The following is a 19,957-nucleotide window of genomic DNA, read 5'->3' on the forward strand; positions in this document are numbered from 1 at the left end:
CAAAATTTTGACACAGTGGATGATTTAAACATATACTTGTCATAGTTTACATGCTGAGTGTTGGACATGCAGCACTTAGATCTGTGGAGCTCATGTGATCGTAACAGTGATCCTATGGACAAGGAAATATGATTTCAAAGTGCACAGAAAAGACAGAAATAATTTTGGTAAGATTTATTATTGTTTACACTGAGAAATTGTATTAGTTGTTTGTCGTCATGAAGACAAGTAAAGGAGCTGAAAACGTAATCCTAAAAAATTATTGAAATGCTTTTATTGCTATAGATGTGAAGTTTTAACAGATCAAAAGGAGCTCTGGTAAAAAGCACCACAAAAGCATAGTCACTGACAGTTCAGTGGTATTGTTTTCCAAAAGCGGGCCTTGTAGCCTGTTGATCTTGTAGCATGAGAGAATCTCAGTGGATAAGGAACTGGTTGGAATGCCACAGCCAGAGGATTGTTCTCCAGATGAGCAGTGATGAGCAGTGTCCCCCAGGGGTCCAGCATGGGACCAGTGCTCTTTAACATCTTTATGAGTGACATAGATGATGGGATTGAGTGCACCCTCAGTAAGCTTGCAGGTGACACCAAACTGAGTAGTACAGTTGATAAGGGAGAAGGAAGGGATGCCACCCTAAGAGACCCCGATAAACACAAAAGGTCCTGGTTAACCTAGTGAGGTTCAACAGAGCCAAGTGCAAGATGTTGAACTTTGGTCCGGGCAATTCTAGATATATATACAGACTGGGAGAAGAACTTAAGAGCAGCCCTGCTGTGAAGGACTTGGGGGTCATGGCAGATGAAAGACATAACATGAGTCAGCAATGTGTGTTTGCAGCCTGGAAGGCCAACTGTATTCTGGGCTGCATCAAAGACAGATGGTCAGCAATGGTGGGGAGGTGATTGTTCCACTCTACTCTGACGTCTGCAGGACCCTTCTGCAGTACTGCATCCTTTTCCAGGCTCTCAACACGTGAAAGATGTGAAGAGCTTCCAGAGAAGGGCCACAAGGATGATCAGAGGCTGAAGGATCTCTCCTACAAAAACAGGTTGAAGGTCCTGGGCTTGTCCAGTCTGAAGAAGGCTCTAGGGTGACCTCATTAAAGCCTTCCAATATTTAAAGGGATATTATAAAGGGAAAATTTTATTTTTTTTTTTTTTTACATTGGTAGACAGTGTTAGGACAACAGGAGAATGAGGTTTTAAACTAATGGTGGTAAGATTAGATGTAAGGGGAAGCTTTTTTGCTGTGTGCTGAGGTGCTTTGAACAGGTTGCCCAGAGAGTCTGTGGGCCCCATCCCTGGAGGTGTTCAAGGCCAGGTTGGATGGGGTACCGGGCAGCCTGGTCTGATGCCTGATGTAGTGGCTGTCAACCCTGCTCACAGCAGGAGGGTTGGAACTAGATGATCTTTAAAGTCCCTTCCAACCCAAGCTATTCTATGATTCTATATTCATTTCCTTCATATATGTGCCTGTTTAATGAGGAGGAAAGGACGAGGAACCCACTGCCTACAAACACAAAAACACATTTTTCGTGCTTTTCACTCGGCTGCCCCGTGTTTTCATACCAGCAAGGGCAGCGCACCACACACCGGCAGCCGTGCCCTCAGCCCAACCCCTTCCCCTCTCTGCCAGCCGGGAGCCGCTCAGAGGAAGGCGGCAAGCCGCTCTACTCCCAGCCCGGCGTTGCGGCCCCAAGGGGCGGTGAGGGCCGTCCCGCCCGCTCCGGCCGCCCAATGGGAGCGGCGGATGTTAGCGGGCCGGGAGGTGGCGGCGTTGCCACAGCAGCGGCGGCGGAGCGGGACTGGGTTGGGCGCTGGCGGTCGGGGCGAGCCATGGAAGGGCTGGAAGGTGAGGGGCAGCGGTGGGGGGCGGCTAGAAAGGCCCCAGACGTCCGGCGGGGCAGCGGGAACCGCTCGGGGTGGGCCACGCTCCGGTTTCGTGGTGCTGCGGGCGCGTCTGGGCGGTGGCGGCGGGAGCTGCGGGCCGGGCGCCGCTTTCCTCTCGTTCGGAGCCCGGCCTCGCCGCGCCGTAGTGCTGGGGAGCGCAGCCGGGCACGCTTCGGTGGTCGGCGAGCGGGGAGGCGAGGCTGTGGGTCCGGGCGGGCTGGGGGTGCCGGCGGGCGGGGCCGCGCTTTGTCCCCGGCTCCGCTCCGCTGCCGCAGCCCGGCGGGCGGGCTGGGCGGTTCCGCCGCCCGCTTGGCGCTCGGAGGACGCTGCTGCGGGGAGGCTGTGCCCAATTCTCTGCTTTTGCTCACGGAGGATGAAGTGATGGTACAGCCGTAATTCCTGAGGAGTGCTCGGTGCCGCGAAAACGAGGTGTGTGTTTGCTGACAGAGTATTTGCAACTTTATCCCGTGCCAGTTGCTTCGGTGAAGATATCATCACCCTTCCGACTATCCGTCGCAGTGAAATGCCAGCCTGGAACTTAAGAAGTTGCGGCTTGCCTTAGAACGCTTAGTAAATCTGCCATTACTGCGTTTGATGAGCTGCTGTAACCATATTAAGAAAAAATGCAGCCTTGTTCTGAGTAATTGCCACAAAACAGTCGTTGAGGCGCCCATGCTGAGCTTCGCAGGCAATAACTGCGTGTTTAAACAGGGGTGAGCATTAGCTAGCCTTTGTCCTTTGTCCCTCCGAGCACTGGTGTCACTCACAGCGAGCGTCTGTCCTTTCTCTATGTCCTAACCATGGATGTTATGGTCATCAGGCTCTTCTCCTACGAGCAGTGACTTCAGCAAGACTATAGATCAGGGCAGCATTATTTGGTATTAAAATCCCAAGAGGTTTTCTGTTATTTAATTTGCTCTTATGCTTTCCCTGTTAGTGAGAATTGAAAGGTGATGTCCAGTGGTTTATCAAATAATATTTTGGGTTTGGTTTTGTTGTTTTTTTTGTTTTTTGTTTTGCCTCTGACTGATGACAATCCTATGCTGCCTGCCCAGAAGGGGGAAGCTTGCTTTGGTTTTGAGTCAGCTGCATGTTTGCCTGCAGTTGGGACTGCGTATTATCTGCAGCCCATCCATCAATTGATTTGGTTGTGAGCTAATTTAATGAAGCCAGCTATGCCAGCTGTGTTGTATAAGCTCCAGTAGCTTCATAACAGAGGGTAGGGAGAATGGTCATCTACAGATTACAGAAGGCTAAGAAAGTTTGACATTATTGGGTTGGATTTCTCCCTGTTCTGTCTGCTGGTTGGTGTGCCTTCTGGAGAAGAGTTACATTTCTATTGTTTCAGTAGATATAGGCAGTGGTGGGAAAAAGAACTTCTAAATTGTAGGCTCTCATGCTTACTCAGCCCTTGTTTGAAATCCCTTTCAAAAGCTAGAGCTTATCAGAGTTATTTTGTTTTCCGTGGCAGGGAATGTTCCTTCTGAGCACTCAAGATCAATTTGAGCATAGCATGGGTATTGAGACGTTTCTAAAATTCAAGATGACCTTTGTTCTGAAGACTCATATCCCACACTGTTATCTAGCTTCTTTGAAATTAAGTAACACAATTTTCTGCATCTTTTGGGGTTAGTTTGTACTACTTTCCTGTCTTTGAACATTGCCAAAACACAAAATACTGCTTTTTTTTTTTCTTTTATCAAAGCACAAACTATTAGTGCTCCTAGAGCTGCAGTGTACATAAGTACACAGAGCTTTTGTATACAGGTTTTTCAGTTTAAGACATCTCTTTTGAACATTAAGGTAGGCTCTAATGACGTTCATATGGGAAGATGGCCCCAAGAGAGGAAAACAGGCAAAACCAACAGTAAAGATGGATTATTTTGCTAGATGTTGTGCTTTTCTCTCTGTCTCTGCTTCACCAGTGACTCAGAAGAAAGTTGTTGGTTGCCATTTTGGATTAAATTTGTGTTAAGGAGCACAGTTGCCCAGTCATTCATCCAGCATGGAAGCAAGGGCTGCTCCTGAAATCCGGCTCAGCCTGCTCCTTGTCTGGGGTTAGGGCTCAGCAAAACCAATTCCCAGGGCTGATTTGTGCAGCTGGTCTGGGGAGTTGTGAGGTGAGGGATATAATTAGGGTGCAGGACAGGACTTTGGCTTTTGGCTGCATTCTCCTGGTGTGTTTTTGTGGTGGTGGAAGGGCCCTCAGGCATGAATTGCCTGGCCAGGACTTCTTGCCTTCAGAAGCTGATGCTTTATTTTCTGAAGCTCAGCAACGTTGAGGTGAGATCTGTTTTATTTCTGACAATTCAAGCATGCTTTTAATAAGAAGTAAGTTTACACAGTTTGTAATGATTCTTTCCATTATGTGAAGAGTTGAATGTGTATTAGTTGGCTTGTTGAGCTGCATTAGTGACATTTAAGAAGTGGAATAGTACTTTTTATGTTGTGACTGCGTTTTTCTCACTATGCACAAGTTTAAATGTTCAGTAAAATGGCAAAGTAGCTTTCTGTACAACTTAAATGTTGCTTTCAAAGTTCACTTGTGCTGGTTTTTTGATGTCTGCTTTATTTTTTCGGTTGTCTACCAGTACTGTTGTATTACTAGACTGGTGTTGAAAGTCACATTTAGAACTACAAAGCTTTGTACAAAGGAATCAGTGCGCACATTTCAAGTGACAAATTTGTTACATGCTTTGAAAGTTGTCTCTGGGATTCCTGACTTGACATTTATTACTTTGTAGCCTGTGTGAGTTGGACTGTTCTTCAGTTCGTTTGTTTAATTTGTTTAATTTCCTGGAGAATGTACTGAGAGCAATGACCGCAGGAAGCAATGATCTTTAAGGTGAGTTAAAAGCCCTGCCCTGGGTAACCTGGTGTGTGCTGAGTCTGAAGGCCACTTGCCATGGTTTGGTGTGTGCTAGTGGCTCTCACTGCTGGATGGCAGAAGGGCTGTCACATGAGTGCAGTTATCCCTGTGCTTTGCTGAGGATGATGGAGGAGGCGCCCAAGCACTGAATTCCTCACTTGAGCAGGAATCTGTTACAGAATCCCAATGGTGGCATTAAATCAGCTGCACTCTTAGGCTCTTGTTTTTTTTCTGGGAGGGTGCTGGCAGCAGCTGCCGAAGCTGAAGAAATCCTTATTCCCACACTTGTTCACAGCCATCCCAGCAGGTCAGAATGGCTGCTGCCTGGAGGATGAAGGGCACGGGGCAGCTGTGGATGAAGGCAGCACCCACAAAGCCCCAGCAGCCAGGGAGGGCTCAAAGGGGATGGGTGGCTGCGGGCTGTAGCCTGAAGCTTCCCCTGCACACACTAAGCAGGATCTGTTACTGCCATTAAGCTTTCAGGCTCTGAGCAGTCTGGGTGTGCCCCTGTGGGCTGTTACTAATAAAGCTTGCTGTATAGCATCTCCTGGGAGCTGAGGACTGTGCTGAAGGAGCGTTTTTTTTTCTGGACCTTTCACTTACCCTGATAATGTCTGAGACCCCACCGCAAACAGTTGAGGCATAATACTTTGGGGCTTAGTATTAGTAACATGACCACTGGATGCAAGTGCATGTGCTTGCTTTCAGTTTGGGAGTGAGCCAATGCCCGCTTCCTTTGCCTTATTATTATTTTCCTCATGCTGTAGGAAATTATTACTTTGTTTTCAAAACAGAAATATGTGAGCTTCCTTTCCCTTTGGTGTACATCTTTGCCTTACCTCTGGATGTGTACTGCAGCTTCCTTACTTTGGCAGCCATTTTCTTAAGCTGCATTTCTGTAACATTCTGGCTTTTTCTTTTTTTTCTCCTGAAAGTATCTAATTTGTCTGAGAGAAGGAAAAATAAATGTTATGATTCTTAAATCAGCAAGCTGGAAACTGCTGTCATCTGAAATCCAAGACTAACATAAATGTATATATTTTTAAGAACATGCTACTCTAGTAGTTATTAAAGCATAATAAGTAACTTTGCGTTGTACTGCTGTGTTTTACATGTGTTTGCCCCTCTGGTAAGCGATATAATTTTTACATTTAATACACTGAATAATCATGGACAAGTTTAGTTTTTTGACACCTTTTTATTTTTATTTTTGATTAGTGCTTATGTTTCAGGAAAGAAACTGAAATGAAATGTTTTGGGGGCTGCCAATGCAAGGCTGGCAGAGTGAAGGTCAGCGTGAGGAGGCCAGGCTGCATCTGGCTACCTGCTTACTGTCAGCACAATTCTTCAACCACACATAGATTTTGCAAGTCATGTGATTTCTAGTGGTGACTAGCTGATGTTAAAGCTCATTAACAGAAGACCAAATAGCGTGTTTGGAAGTCAGATCGATCATGCAGAACTATTTAATTGCCTTGGGTTTTGATGTGGTATGCGTTGAAGGGGAAGCTCTCATAGGTTTTCGTGTGTCAGAACTGAATGCCTCTCCAAAGTGCCTGCACACCCATGCTCAAGTGTGTGGAACAAATTGAAGGAATTGGAGATCTGTGCACAGCTGCAGGACTGCAGTGTCACTGGGGTCACAGGAACGTGGCAGTGGCTGCTGCACTGTGGTTGGGTACAGGCTGTGCAGGAAGAACCAGCCAGATGGCAAGCAGAGGTTGCCTTTGTGTGGGAGAGCAGTGGAGCCTCACTGTGGGACTGGAGAGGATCAAGCATAGCAAGCAGAGCAATATGGGAACTGTCGTATTTGTATGTCTGCTACAAGCCACTTGATGAGGCAGAAGAAGTCCTCTTCAGATAGGTGGAAGGAGCCTTGGCCCTCACAGGAGATTTTACCCACCATTATCTGCTGGAGGAAAAAGTCAGCAGAGTATGAGCAGTCCAGAAGGCTTTTGATGTATATCAGTGACAACTTCCTGACCCAGGTGAAGATAGATGTGGAAAAGTCTGCTGGACCTCACAGCATGAATAAGGAAGCATTGCCTGCAGGGGTGAAGGTCAGGGCAGCCATACGTGTGTTGGCCATCAGGTGAATGCATTCAGGGTCCTGAGAAGAGAGGGCAAGAAGGAGAATCAGGACCCTGGCCTTGAGGAGAGAAGACTTTGTCCTGATTAGGGATCTGCTTGGAAGTGTCACATAGGAGTGGGGAAAAGTAGTTTCAGGAAGATATTTAGTGTGACATCAGCATGTTTTCACATTGGAAGTTATGCATCAGATGAGAAAGGGAAGAAGAAAGCGTAGAGAGTTACAGAGAAGTGTAAGACATCATGATACACATTTTGCAAGTGCCTGTGTTACTGTTCTGAACCGTGTGCAATTCACTTCTCAGTCACAAAAAGAACTTATTCAGAGAATCCTCCTCCAGGTTGTCACTCTGAGGCAGAGGGGTTGTCCTCAACATGTTATTTTCAAGGAAGTAATACAGAACTCGCCATAATCAGACTCATGTTCGTTACAATAGCAGTAATTTTGACAAATATAGTACGCTTGCATTGTCAGGCTGGAGAGCTGATAGAGGAGTACGCAGGAGGTACTATGAAAACCTCACTGAAGCTTTTCAGCTTGAAGGAGTTGAAGTTTTGCTGCTTTCTGATATCTTTAGTAAGCAGAAGTGACAAGTTTACACAAGATTAGATTCCATTGTCAATACAGTAGTAAAAAAGAATTAATCTCTCCTCTGAAGTTAGGCAGAGATGGAAGTAGACAAAATCATAGAATGGCTTGGGAAGGGACCTTAAAGAACACCTAGTTCCAAACTCCTGCTGTGGGCAGGGTCACCACCCAGCTGATGAGGCTGCCTAGAGCCCCGTCCAGCCTTCCAGAGATGGAAGCATCCACAGCTTATCTTGGCAGCCAGTGCCTCACCACCCTCAGTAAAAAATGTCTTCCTATCATCTCCCCTGAATTTCCTCTCTTTTGATTTGAAGCAATTCCCCCTTGTCTTATTACTATTAGACCATGTAAAAAGTTGGTAGAAGTAGATTGGTTTACTACTTACTGTGAATAACCTGATGGCATAAAAACTTTGAATTTTGCAAGAAGGCTGAATAGTAAAGAATGACCTTACTATGATTTCCTCTTGCTTTTTCTTCCTGTGTACTTGTGAGTGGCATGAGCTACTAAGGGCTAGGTTGGGATGTAAATCATTTCCATCATCAGTGTTCAGCAAAGTACTGCCCATTGTTAAGCAGGATGATGTTTGATTTTGTTTTTTTCATTTTTGCTTCAGACAAAAACTTGTAGAATTAATATTCTGTTTTTTCAGTCATTTCAGCACCAGGTCAGTGCTGCTTAGCTGACATATGTTGGAGTCTGTCCCCAGGAAATGATGTTGTGGATTGATGATACAATTCCTCAGTCAATGAGACTGGGGTTTTTTTTGGTGGCTGAACCATATGGATTTAAGCACAAAATAACTGGCTTTTGGGGATGGGAGTTGTGCCAAAAACAATACATTCAATTTTCCAGGGAAATTTGGCATGCACTCTTACACAAATAACTTTCAGTATTTGCAGACCACTTGTCAAGTAGGTAATGCCAAAGCTGGAATTCATACCAGAGTGTTTCTGCATGTTTGAATGCAGTGGCACTTGGTGGTTCTTGTTATTACAGTTGTCTGGCCAAAGTCATTTAGTACTGTCATTGCTGCAGATAAATTAAAGGCTTAGAAGGGCAATCAAACAGGTCTCATAACATTACAAAATACTGTTATTGAGACCGAGTATTGCTTTAATCTTTGTAGTCTTATTTCTTTGGAGCGTCCTGCACCTTATATCTAAGTATGTGCAGACATACATGGAAACGCACAGCTTTCCAAAAGTGTAAGCTGTAGTGAAACTTCAATTATTAACTGCTCAGCAGTACTGAAGGCTTCTGCTCCTCAGTATGCAGTCTATTTTACACAACTGCTTGTTTCTTCAGCATGACAGTAGGAGCTAACATTATGGCGGGGACTGCATCAAATCAAACTTGTATGTTTCTGTGGGCCCACACATTACTGTACAACAGAAGATAAATCTGGGAACTGACAGCTTGTAGTTTCCACTCTAAATCAGTTGCTGTGTTTGAATGTGGTGGGAAGAAGAGAAGCTGTTCCCTAGAAATCTAGCTTTCAAAGAAGTTTAAATTCATCTGTAGTTGAACTAAAAGCCCCGTGCTGCCTGAGAGGCTCTGTGAGGCTCTGTTGTCGGACTTTGAGGTCCACCCAGACTTCTCAGCAAAACTCCAGCCTTGAGAAGAGAAAGTACAGGAAACTAGACTGTGACCACATCTGAAAAGAATGTGTGGGGTAACTTATTCATGTGCAGGTAGAAAAAGAAATGAAAGATTGTTCAGAAATGCAAGTGGTGAATTTGGATGAATTTGGTCATGAGATCGGGAGATTTATGAGCAAAGCTGCAACAATCTGATGACTTAATGATTGACAACCAACATCTTAGTAGGTTGATCTCTGTTTTTGAGACCTGGTCTCAGGCAGACAGTAGAATTGGGTGTAAACCTGCGTGTCATAGTTCTGGCAATATTCAATGAAAATACTTCTTTTATTGGTATATACATGACCATCTTGAACATAATTTTCTTACAAAATGATGTAATTATTACTGTTTAAATAAACTGATGTTATTCATGTTTAAAATTGGCACATACATTACTGGTGATATCCCTGCACTGTTGCCAGAAGACTGAACAAAAATTTACAAACTGCTGTGATGCATCTTAGAGCCAATTTCTATTCTCCTACTCATGTGCCAAGTAAACCCTTTCTTGTGTTTCTTGATTCAGGCGTTACCTTTCTATTTTATCTTCTTTCCCATACAACCAAGTTGAATCTATTACCTTTCTTACTTGCATCTTTGTTATTCCGTGTGTTGCTGTACTCCTTTTCCCTTCCCTTCTTATCTTGTCAGTGGTTTTGATGGTGTTGGGATGGTGGCGTGCTTCTCATCGGCCTTGCCTGAAGGCCATGGTGGAGGATCTTTTCCTCACAGTGTTTTACAGCCCAGGATGGATAGTAATCGTGATAGGAGAGAGTTCCAGTGCACAGCTGTGGAGGTTCCTCTGCAGAGCTGTCCTGGGTGCTCATACAGCACAGAACTCATACCGTACCAGAACCGTCAGCTTGTGCTCCTTAATAAATGGATTCTGCTGTTTGATTTATTCTTACTTGTTATTGCTTTTAAGCCTTAAATGCATTGAGGAGTGCCTTAATCAGGAAAAGAGATCCCTAGGGACTGCCATTTGCTGCTACATTTCGAATTGCTACTTTAGGGAAAACCTTGCTGAAGTTAGTTGTGATGTAAATACAACTTTGGACGAGCGAGAAAAAAATAATTTTGTCTCTTGTTAATTGCATACCTTATGTGTAACAAGTGCTAGGTATTGTATGTTATTGCCTTTAGGAGGAAAAAAAGAAAAGCAAACTCACCAACTTTTTTCACAATTTCACAATTTTATTGCCATCGTTTGTTTTAAAATCAGCAGGTTTCATGTTGATGTTACTCACCTTTCTGTAAAGCTCCTGAGCGCTTAAAAAGGAAATGTTAACATGTTATGGATTTATTTTTTAATTCTCTGTTTTTACTGAAGAATAAAAAAGCAATGAGGAAGAAGTGAAGGGATAAACACGGTGGGTTTGGGGTCAGTGATCTGTGTTACAGGGGAAGTTTTGGCAGTAGCTCTTGACAAATGTGGCTGAGTACCTGCCAGCAGCACAGGAGAGTTAGGAATGCTGGAAGGAAATAGAGTTCAGTAACTGTAGCTGGTGAGTGCTAATTAGCACTTGTTATGTGTTGAAATGCCTTATGTAAATACTGCTGGATTAGCTGAGCATCTGTCAAGTCTGCTTTTTTTCATGGTGAATTCAAATATAAACATAAATTCCTAAGTGCAGTAAAAAGAAGAATATGGTGGAAGATGTAGCTATTGTGCTATATTAGGTTGTATCTATAGTACTGTGTTCAGTTTGGGGCACCTCAATACAGAAAGGACATTGAGGTGCTGGAGCAGATCCAAAGAAGGGCAGTAAGGCTTGTGAAGGGCTTGGAGAACATGCCCTACGAGGAGAGACTGAAGGAACTGGGGCTGTTTAGTCTGGGAAGAAGGAGACTGATGGGAGACCTTATTGCTCTCTTCCAATACCTGAAAGGTGCTTACGGTGAGAGTGGGGTTGATCTCTTCTCACTGGTGACAGGATGAGGGGAAATGGACTTAAGTTGTGCCAGGGTAAGTTTAGCTTGGATATCAGGAAGCACTTTTTTATAGAAGAGGTTGCTAAGCACTGGAATAGGCTGGAGGTTGAGTCACCATCCCTGGATGTGTTTAAAAACCATTTGGATGTGGTGCTCAGGGACATGATTTAGTTGTGGGTTGTTAGGATAGTAGGGTTGGGTTGTGGTTGGACTTCAAGGTCTTTCCAACCTGAGTACTTCTATGATTCTATTCTTCATTCACCAAGGCAGATATTTGAAAGAATTCATCTCTCAGTCAGATCTTATTATATTATGCTATACACCTGATTATGAGATCGCTAATAGTTATTTATTTCAGCCAATTTCTTGAAGACACAAAGGGTGTCACTTTGTATTTCTGTGAAATGCCTCTCTCACTTGTTGGCAGATCTGAGAATTGTATTAGGAAAATGTCATAATATAAAGTTCTTTGTTTTTTTAAAACGGAAGTGACTTTGCACTGTTATCTGTCAGCACTATTAAGAGTGCCAAGAATCCAGAAGAATGAAGTAATGGAACAAGAAAGTCTGTGCATATCTAGTATTTTTGACTGGGAGAATTGAGGGGTGTCTCCAACCATTGCCTCTTTGCTTACCCTTGAGAAAAGCAATGAGGGAGGTTCCAGCTGTCAGAGCTATGCATGAGAAGTTTGCATCTTGCTACTTGTGATTAATGTTTAAAGGAACAGACCTGTGGTAAAAATTTCAGGTATGATTGTTTAAAGCAAAGGTTGGAAAGATACCATCAACAATAATAATAATAAAAAAATAATAACCTTTCCTGTTTTGTGTTGTTAACATGCAAGTGTAACTCAGATGCAAGAATAGATGAAAAGCAAGATCTACCTGGAATGCTTTCTTTCCTGCTTTCCCTCTACTTGTGTAAATGCAAATGCGTTTAGATTACAGGAATGAACACTTAATTATTAAACTACACATCTCAGTTACTGTCTGTGCAGTCCTGCTATGCTGTGATAAGGGCCTACTCGTGTCTACATGGAAAAGGTGTGTAAATTAATGAAGACACAATATATACAGAAGCGTGTTCATCTGGAAAACACTTTCTGTATGATTTTTAATTCTTAAAAACTGTGTTGTAAAAATATACAATGAATTAATATGCTACATACAATTAACATGTACGTAAAAGTAGCAGATTTAATGGTTGCTACTGGAAATCTCATTTAATTTCAACCTTTAAACTTGAAAAATGCATTTATTGGGAGTCATGGCCACTTGAATCTGCATTTACTTGCCTTGTAACATTTTGTTCAGCTTTCTATTTTCTATAGGACCGATTCTCTGGTCCTAATTGATGTGTATGTATGTTTAGTTGGAAAACTGTTTACTACTGAGGAACTGAGGAAAAAAAAATGATAGGAACTTTGAACTTTCTTATGTTTATAACTTCTGTAGTTTCAGCCACTAGTTTGCCTAAAGGGCAAAGAGCTGCACTTTCAGATTGAGTACAGAGGAAGAAACTAGTAGGTCTTAAGCTTGATCCAAATTTACTCCCTCTACTGATGTGTATGCGCATGTTCCTATAGCTGTGTTACAGTGCTTTATATAATAGATACATGTCATTTATAAGCCTTATGTAGCTTTTCATCTCTGCCTCAACTCCATCATATAATACATACTACATGAATATACTGGCTTGAAGGAACTTGGATACTGTGACTTGTTATGGTTTTTGTTTTTTTTAATCTGGTTCTATGAATCAGTCAGAGCTTTAATAGAAAGATCTGAAATGTTTGTGTAAACTGTCAGCTTATAACCTATATCAAATGTCTCATAAAAATAGCCTTCAAGAATTTTTCTAAGGCAGAGTGAAATAGTTTAACTTAACAGAGAGAAATAAGTGATGAGATGTGGCTTCTCTGTGATGTTTTGACAGGTGGTTCTCTTTCAAAGACATCATCCTCACTAAGAATTGTTGTTCTCCACATTTCTGTTTGGGCTGTCAGTGAGACTTGGTGTGAATGAGTCCTTTTCGTGCTGTTGTGCAGGCATTCCTTTAAAGGTGCAAAGTCTCATGTTCTAGATCATTAGAATTCATGCTGACTTTTTACTGGGCCAGGCTGCTTTGAAAAGTTACGTAAGGAGTTGTGTATCACTCTTTCCTTTCTGATCAATGCGGTCTTTGCACAGTTCAAAGAACACATATTTTAACAGTGACAGCTGTTGTTATTGCCAAGTATATGAGGTTAGCAAGCCAGAAAGAATTCTTTTTAGTACAAATTTAAACAAATTTTCTTATAGAACTATGTTTTTTTTTTTTTTTTTTTTTTTTTTAAGGTGAGATTGCAGTGCAAACTGGAGATCTGTTGCCATGTAGGATTTGTGGAAGGACTTTCTTTCCAGCAGCACTGGTAAGTGCTATGAGCACTGTTGGCTTTTACGTTTGATAAGTCAATATGAAAGTTAAGCAGTGATCAGAATAGTTAAATAAAGAAGATCTAGATTATTGCTTTTTTCTGTTTTTATTTCTATTTTCTCAAGTTAACAATTCCCATTGTCTCAGTCTTGAAGCTATTTAAAGATTAATTGTATTTTGGCATCCTGTCACATTCTGGAAATTCAGATGCTTCCAAAGACGTTTTCTCTGGGGCCACAGAATCATTCCTTGCCTCTGCAAATGTAAGGCCTAACACCATTCCATCTTACCTAGCAGATGAAGTGTTCTGTTAGCAGTTTTCAAAATTCCTGCCTCTTCAGTCTTAATATAAGTTGAATTGTCCTTAAATATAAATATGAATTTCAGACAGTTTCTGATCCATCTTTCCTCTTAATACCAATGCTGCCTACAACCTATCAGTTTCTTTATTTGTAAAGAGCAAATACAGATGCCTCCCTTTCTCTTCCTTGCTCAGACCCCATACCCCAGTTCCTGTATGTCTGTTAAAAAAAAGTAATGCTGGCATAGGAATTTGAGTGAAAGCACTCTAATCTTACTCATCAGGACCTGAGCCTCATTTGCTTATTGGCACATCTAGAAAGAGGAAAATAACATGTTAATAACACATTTCTAAAAATAAATTCTGCTTTCTCTTTAATTTCTTCTTCTATTTGTAGAAAAAGCATGGACCCATTTGCCAAAAAACTTCTGCCAAGAAAAGGAAGACATTTGATTCCAGCCGCCAGAGAGCAGAAGGAACTGACATTCCCACAGTAAAACCTCTTAAGCCACGGGTATGTTATAATTTACTCCCTATTTGAACATTTTAGGTAAAATATGTATATGTTATAATAAGGTTTACTTCTGCTGGCAATTTGTGATAATTAGATCGATCAACAAGGATCTGGAATGAATTTATAATAAATGTATTTAACGTGAAATAAGAGCTTCAAACATAAAAAGTTGTGGGGTTTGTTTTTTTTTGACTTCTTAGCCAGAACCCCCCAAAAAGCCATCCAATTGGAGACGAAAGCATGAGGAATTCATAGCCACTATACGAGCAGCCAAAGGACTTAATCTTAAAGATGGTGGAAAACTTCCTCCACCACCTCCGCCATCATATGACCCTGGTATGTAAAACTATTGAGTTCCTTAAAGACTTTTTTGTAACTTAATATATAAAATTTTGTATATTGGGGACTTTTTTTGAATACGATATTCATGAGTTCTTGAAGATTCCTATCTGGTTATCCCTATGCAAATGTTCTTTCATGACTGTTGGATCTGACTGGCTAGTGTCCTGAGTGGTTTTCCATGCCTGTTACTTTGTTTTTAATGCACCAAAAGGTGGTTATAGCTAACTTGCTAGTATGTTACATACTGTAGGTTGTACAAATTGTTTCAGCACCTTATTTCTATCTTCTGCAGAGGAACAACTCAGAGCAAAGTTTCTTTTTAATTGGCTGCCAATTCTGGACATCTACATCCTTTATATATTGTGAAGCTGTGTGTTTGTCCAGTGTAGTTTACCATTTCTTTCTGATTTCAGATGTAGTTTCATAATTGCACTGTATGTACTTAACTGTTCTAGGCATGCTTATGATCCTTCCTCGTGCACTGGGGAAGACTTGTGTTTTAGAGTGTGTGAGATCAGTGGAACTTATATTAATATGCGAGTAACATTTCTTCAGTGCCCTCAGACCTTGAGTTAGGATGAGCATGCAAGCAGTCTGGGGTGATAAGGGAAAAACACTTTTAAGTGAACTTCTGTCATGTGATTGTAGGTTGGAGAATATCTTTGTTCAGGTCTTAAGTGGTAAGCCATTTGATTAACTCAGTGGGCATTTTCAGAAAGACTGGGAAAAAACATAAAAAATCATCTATTTGCTTCTGGCTGTCTGTGATCTTGTGAGGATGTCAGTAGTTTATACCTTCATTCTCCTCAGGAAATGCATTAGTCCTAGTGTAAGGACTGTAGCTGTGCATTCATACTGAGAAGTGAAGAGTCATATTATTCAGGATGCTAGGAAACATCAGGCCTAATCATGGAAAAGATCAATAAGTCAGTTGTGTAGGTTCTGAATTACAAGAAGAGAAGACCAGAACGAAATTTGCCACGCAGAAGCAATTGAAGCAGGATTCCCTTGGCACCAGTCTGCAAAAGAATGCAAGTAAAAGCGATGCGAAGAAAGTTGCTCTCTTCACTTTGCTTGAGTGTGAAGAGGTACAGGGAAGAGCACAATATTATGCCTTTGTTTATCTTCCTTCCTTTTCACTTTCCCAAGCTGTGCTTTATTATTTATAGTCTCCTTGCTTCATCCTGTTGCAGTGGGTAAGGAGTGAACCAGGAACAAAGATGTGTCAGTTAATTATGGACTCTTCCCACAAAACAAAACAAAAACCTGCAAACAACAAAACAGAGCAGAGGTAGCTACAGTTCTGCCTTTTTCACTTTATGTATGGGAAGAAAGAGGAATTACACAGTGTATCATGCAGTATATCCATCCTCTTCTACTCAGCTCTGTTTTTGGTACACCTACTTCTAGGTAGCTGTTAGACTGTTTTTCCTTTAAGTAGGAAATATCAATACAGAATATTTTTCTTTTAACTGCTTGCTTTGAGTTTGGGAAAAAAAAAATAGGCAGTATTGTTCCTTCTTTGATTGCCTGCTCCTATGTTTCTTTAGAAACAGTGTAGAAAAACCTGATGATGTTGAAAAGGATTTTAAGTCATTCCTATTTTCACTGAACTTGGCTACGTATGTTTATTGCCTATTTATTTTGATTTGTTTGGACTGTATTGAGTTTACATTGAATCTTAACAGTTGTTCTGGATGGTACTGTCTGGTCCTGGGCAATCTGCTGCAGGTGTTCCTGCTTGAGTAGGGCCTCCACAGGTGGCCTCCACCAGATGGCCTCCACAGATCTGTTTCAACCTCAGCTGTACTGTTCTATGGTAGCTAGGTGGCTGCCTGGTGCTAAGCATTTTATGAAAGGATAAAGATACAATCCCTTATACTTAAGAAAATACTTGTTAATCCTCTGTTGTCTGATTCACTTACTTTAGTCAGCTTTGAAAGTCTTTTCTAGGCTATCAGGGCTTCCATAATTGCTTGATTAATTGATTATTTTTTTTTTAATTTTATGTTTATACTTTCTGCTTGGCCTAACATGGTTTGACCACAGATGTTTTTTAAATTTTTTAAAATTTCTGAGTTTCCATCTCTTAAGGTGTAGTTTATGCTTGAGAATTCTGTCAGTAGTGGAGTTTATGTAAAAATAAACAATCGGTGTTGCCACGTGAGATTCCCATGCCATCACTTCTGCGACGGATTTCTATGTTTTTCTTGTAGTCTTTCTCTCTCTTTTTCAGGTCACTATTCATAGTTTTCCAACCATTAAGCGTTTGAACTATTCAAGATTTTCTTCTTTTAAAGGGATAAAAAGAGATAACTGTAATCCAGATCTGCTGTGTTTGGAGTAGTAACATGTAATCTCAGTCTTACTTTGGATTGTATGTGTCTGTGATCTTGAAGGGCAGTGACTGTTGCATTTCTTTGTTTTCCTTAATGCACTTATAAAAACACATGGGAACATGCTAATTTAAACTGCTGTGATGGTGCCCACATCTTCTGAATTTGATATTTACATGGCTTAGAATAATGTACTCTGAGGAATTAAACATCCGTATCTCTAGATGCTAAGATATCTACTGGAAACTGAACTATAACAATTTACTGTCCAGGGGCAGTACATTTTAAGGGCTATATTATTAACACTCAGGTGAAGGATTTTGTAGTACTTTAAATACTTACACAACATGAAATGTTGACTATATATTATGTATATGTTATTATTTATTTTAAATGATCCTTTTTTAAGAATTGCAGTTGATACATCTCAATTCTTTCAAAATGACAGGAGGAAAGAGAATTTATTGTCTTTAGCTATTTGTATGGGAAAGTTATTGATGTTCTTTCTTATCTTGAACAAACAGAACCGTACTTGTCATTCGTTGTTTAGCCTCTCCTGCACTCTCTGCCAGATAAGTTCCAAACCATTTCCATCTACCTGTTTTGCTACCTTCCATGCTGAATAGCATCTCTCAGATTATTCTTGTTTTCACATGAATTATCTCTGATCTTCAACTGCTCTTCTCATTCTTATCATCAAGCAAGAAACATCATTGCACAGTAATCTTTTCCCCAGTAATGTGTATTCCATTTTCAAAACCAAAAGACCTTAATTTTCTCTGGGATTTGAGCTGGTCTTTAAAAGACTTGAAAACACTTTTTATAACGCTTGTTTAAAATACATTACTAACGTTATGCTTTTGTTTTTTTTAAGATTACATTCAATGTCCATATTGTCAGAGGAGATTTAACGAAAATGCAGCTGACAGGCACATCAATTTCTGTAAGGAACAAGCAGCACGAATTACAAATAAGGGGAAACTGGCAGCTGATACCAAAGGGAAGGTTCCTACTCGAACACAGGTGAACTACAATATTTTTCTTAAATTGTACTTTGCTTTTGGTATCAAATCAAGCTTGTTAAATATTTTATGTTGCGCTTAACTTGAATTAATTGTTTTCTTCTGTAATTTTATTATTTTATGCACTATAATATTATTAAATTAGACACTAAGCATGGGAGAGGTTTTTGTTTATGAAAGTTGCAGTCGGAGATTGGTAAATGAAATAGTAGCAGCTGCAAAACTGAAAGCTATCAAATATTATTAAGACTTGTGAAAATGACCAATAAAGATAGCAGAAGGAAGTATAAATGCAGTGTTTGCAAACAAAGCTTCGTTTCTTTTGTGCCTTCTGAATCCACTTCAACACTGTTCCTTAAGTAGGCAAATAAAGGTACAGCATTGTTATATTTGGCTAAATAGAGGCTTAGAAAATTCAGGCAAATCAGGCCAAGGACTGCAGTTGTTAACTTGCGGATTAACAAGTGAAGGATTTAAGTGTGATTCTTCATTTCGTGGGGAACCAAATGAAGAAGTTTTTTTGGTGGTTTTTTTTTGTTTGGTTGGTTGGTTTTTTTTGGAGGCTGTGAAGAGTAAACAGACACAAGCAGTTAGTCTAGTGATTCTTGTACTATATTCTAAATCAGTATTGGACTGAATGAGAACACACATCACTTTTGCCTTTCAAATCCTATTTTAACATGTTGCCCTGGAATATCTTTTTTAAAATACCGGGTAAAGAATTGGTAATGTTAAGCTCTTGAGAAATCTACGAAAAAAGAATATATGAGAAAAGCAGTAGAAAAGTGGAAAGAACGTAGCATGTGGTTAAATGAGAAACAAACAAGCAAAAGCCACTAGGTTGGACAGTGTTTCCCACTAGTATATCTCAACATGTACAAGGCTGCAGGCTAGTGGGAACCTTTTGTCTAAGCCAGGTACCAACAAGCTATTTGCTAGTACTCAGTTTGTTTTCCCGTAGTGCCTGAAATAACTAGCTGTCATATTGCATAGATAGTTAGACTTCATTGCTTAAATTTCTAGGCTGTATTTTGTTACAGTACAAGCCTGCTGCAGTTAAGAAGATGCCTTCTGCAGTGTCAACACCACCGTCATTATCATCACGTCTACCGCAGCCAAGTGGTGTTAGCAAAGCAGTTGTAGGTATGAAATGAATGTTAGCAATTTTGCATTTCTTTTCTGAATACTATTTTTCAGGCTATGTAGTAGAAGTAGTAAAATAGCTGGAAGGATTTCTAAAGCATTGCCAAGTGATTTAAACTGAAGGAGTAAAAACGTCATGGGAGGAGATCAGTGTTACAAGAGTGGATAAGATGGTTTCTGTCTTTCATGATAGAATTAATATTTTAGTTGCCTGATATTTTTTCTGATTGCATAAATGATAGCTTTGTACTTCATTGTTCAAATCTACACCGTTCCTTAGAGATGCTGGGGAGATGGGGAGAACATAGATTGGAAATGACAGGTTGTTCCTTCTTCAACAAGACCCTGAAGCATGTAGAAATCTTGTGTTTTGTATATCAGGTCAAACTGGAGATTCTCTGAAAATTAAACTTGTAAAAGCAGTTCATGAAATAAATGCATAATTTTGCTTAATACTGATCTTTCATATTAGCTATTTCTTTTGCCTCATTCTGCAACTAACTTGTATGCTGAATGTGATCGTGAATTGGTGAAAATACACGGTCAAGCCATGTATGTTATAATTATACAGACTACTCTTACTATGATTTCAGTTATTGATAGGATTCTGTTTGTACATACTTTGATATTCTAGACTTTATTTCTGAAGAAATTGAGATCCGATTTTTTATCAGAGTAGAAAATGTTCTCAATTGGATATATGCTATAAACTTTTGGAAGGTCACCGGGTTATTTTTTTTCCTAGTATCTTGATATTTGTTAATACTTTTATACTTCTATAACTATTGTTTTGAATTTTACAATAAATCTATAGTGAAGAATGTTTTTCAAATAGCAAAATCTTATGCTTTCTTGTATTTCCCTGCTTGCTTT

At 40.6% G+C, this 19,957-nt stretch overlaps 1 protein-coding gene across 2 annotated transcripts in view; it reads left to right on the forward strand.

Moving 5' to 3' along the window:
* The first annotated feature begins 1,789 nt into the window (after positions 1 to 1,789).
* Positions 1,790 to 19,957, forward strand: part of ZC2HC1A (zinc finger C2HC-type containing 1A) — a 34,705-nt gene continuing 16,537 nt past the window's right edge. For both annotated transcript variants that reach the window (XM_042869900.1, XM_042869901.1), the window contains exons 1-6: positions 1,790 to 1,852; positions 13,348 to 13,421; positions 14,125 to 14,241; positions 14,442 to 14,577; positions 17,794 to 17,942; positions 18,982 to 19,084. In XM_042869900.1, the coding sequence (XP_042725834.1) occupies positions 1,837 to 1,852; positions 13,348 to 13,421; positions 14,125 to 14,241; positions 14,442 to 14,577; positions 17,794 to 17,942; positions 18,982 to 19,084 (595 nt within the window). In that variant the 5' untranslated portion in view covers positions 1,790 to 1,836. The remainder of the gene's footprint in view (positions 1,853 to 13,347; positions 13,422 to 14,124; positions 14,242 to 14,441; positions 14,578 to 17,793; positions 17,943 to 18,981; positions 19,085 to 19,957) is intronic.

This window comes from Lagopus leucura, unplaced genomic scaffold (genome assembly GCF_019238085.1).
Source record: "Lagopus leucura isolate 7727_CA_CO unplaced genomic scaffold, USGS_WTPT01 Super-Scaffold_100002, whole genome shotgun sequence".
NCBI lineage: Eukaryota > Metazoa > Chordata > Aves > Galliformes > Phasianidae > Lagopus > Lagopus leucura.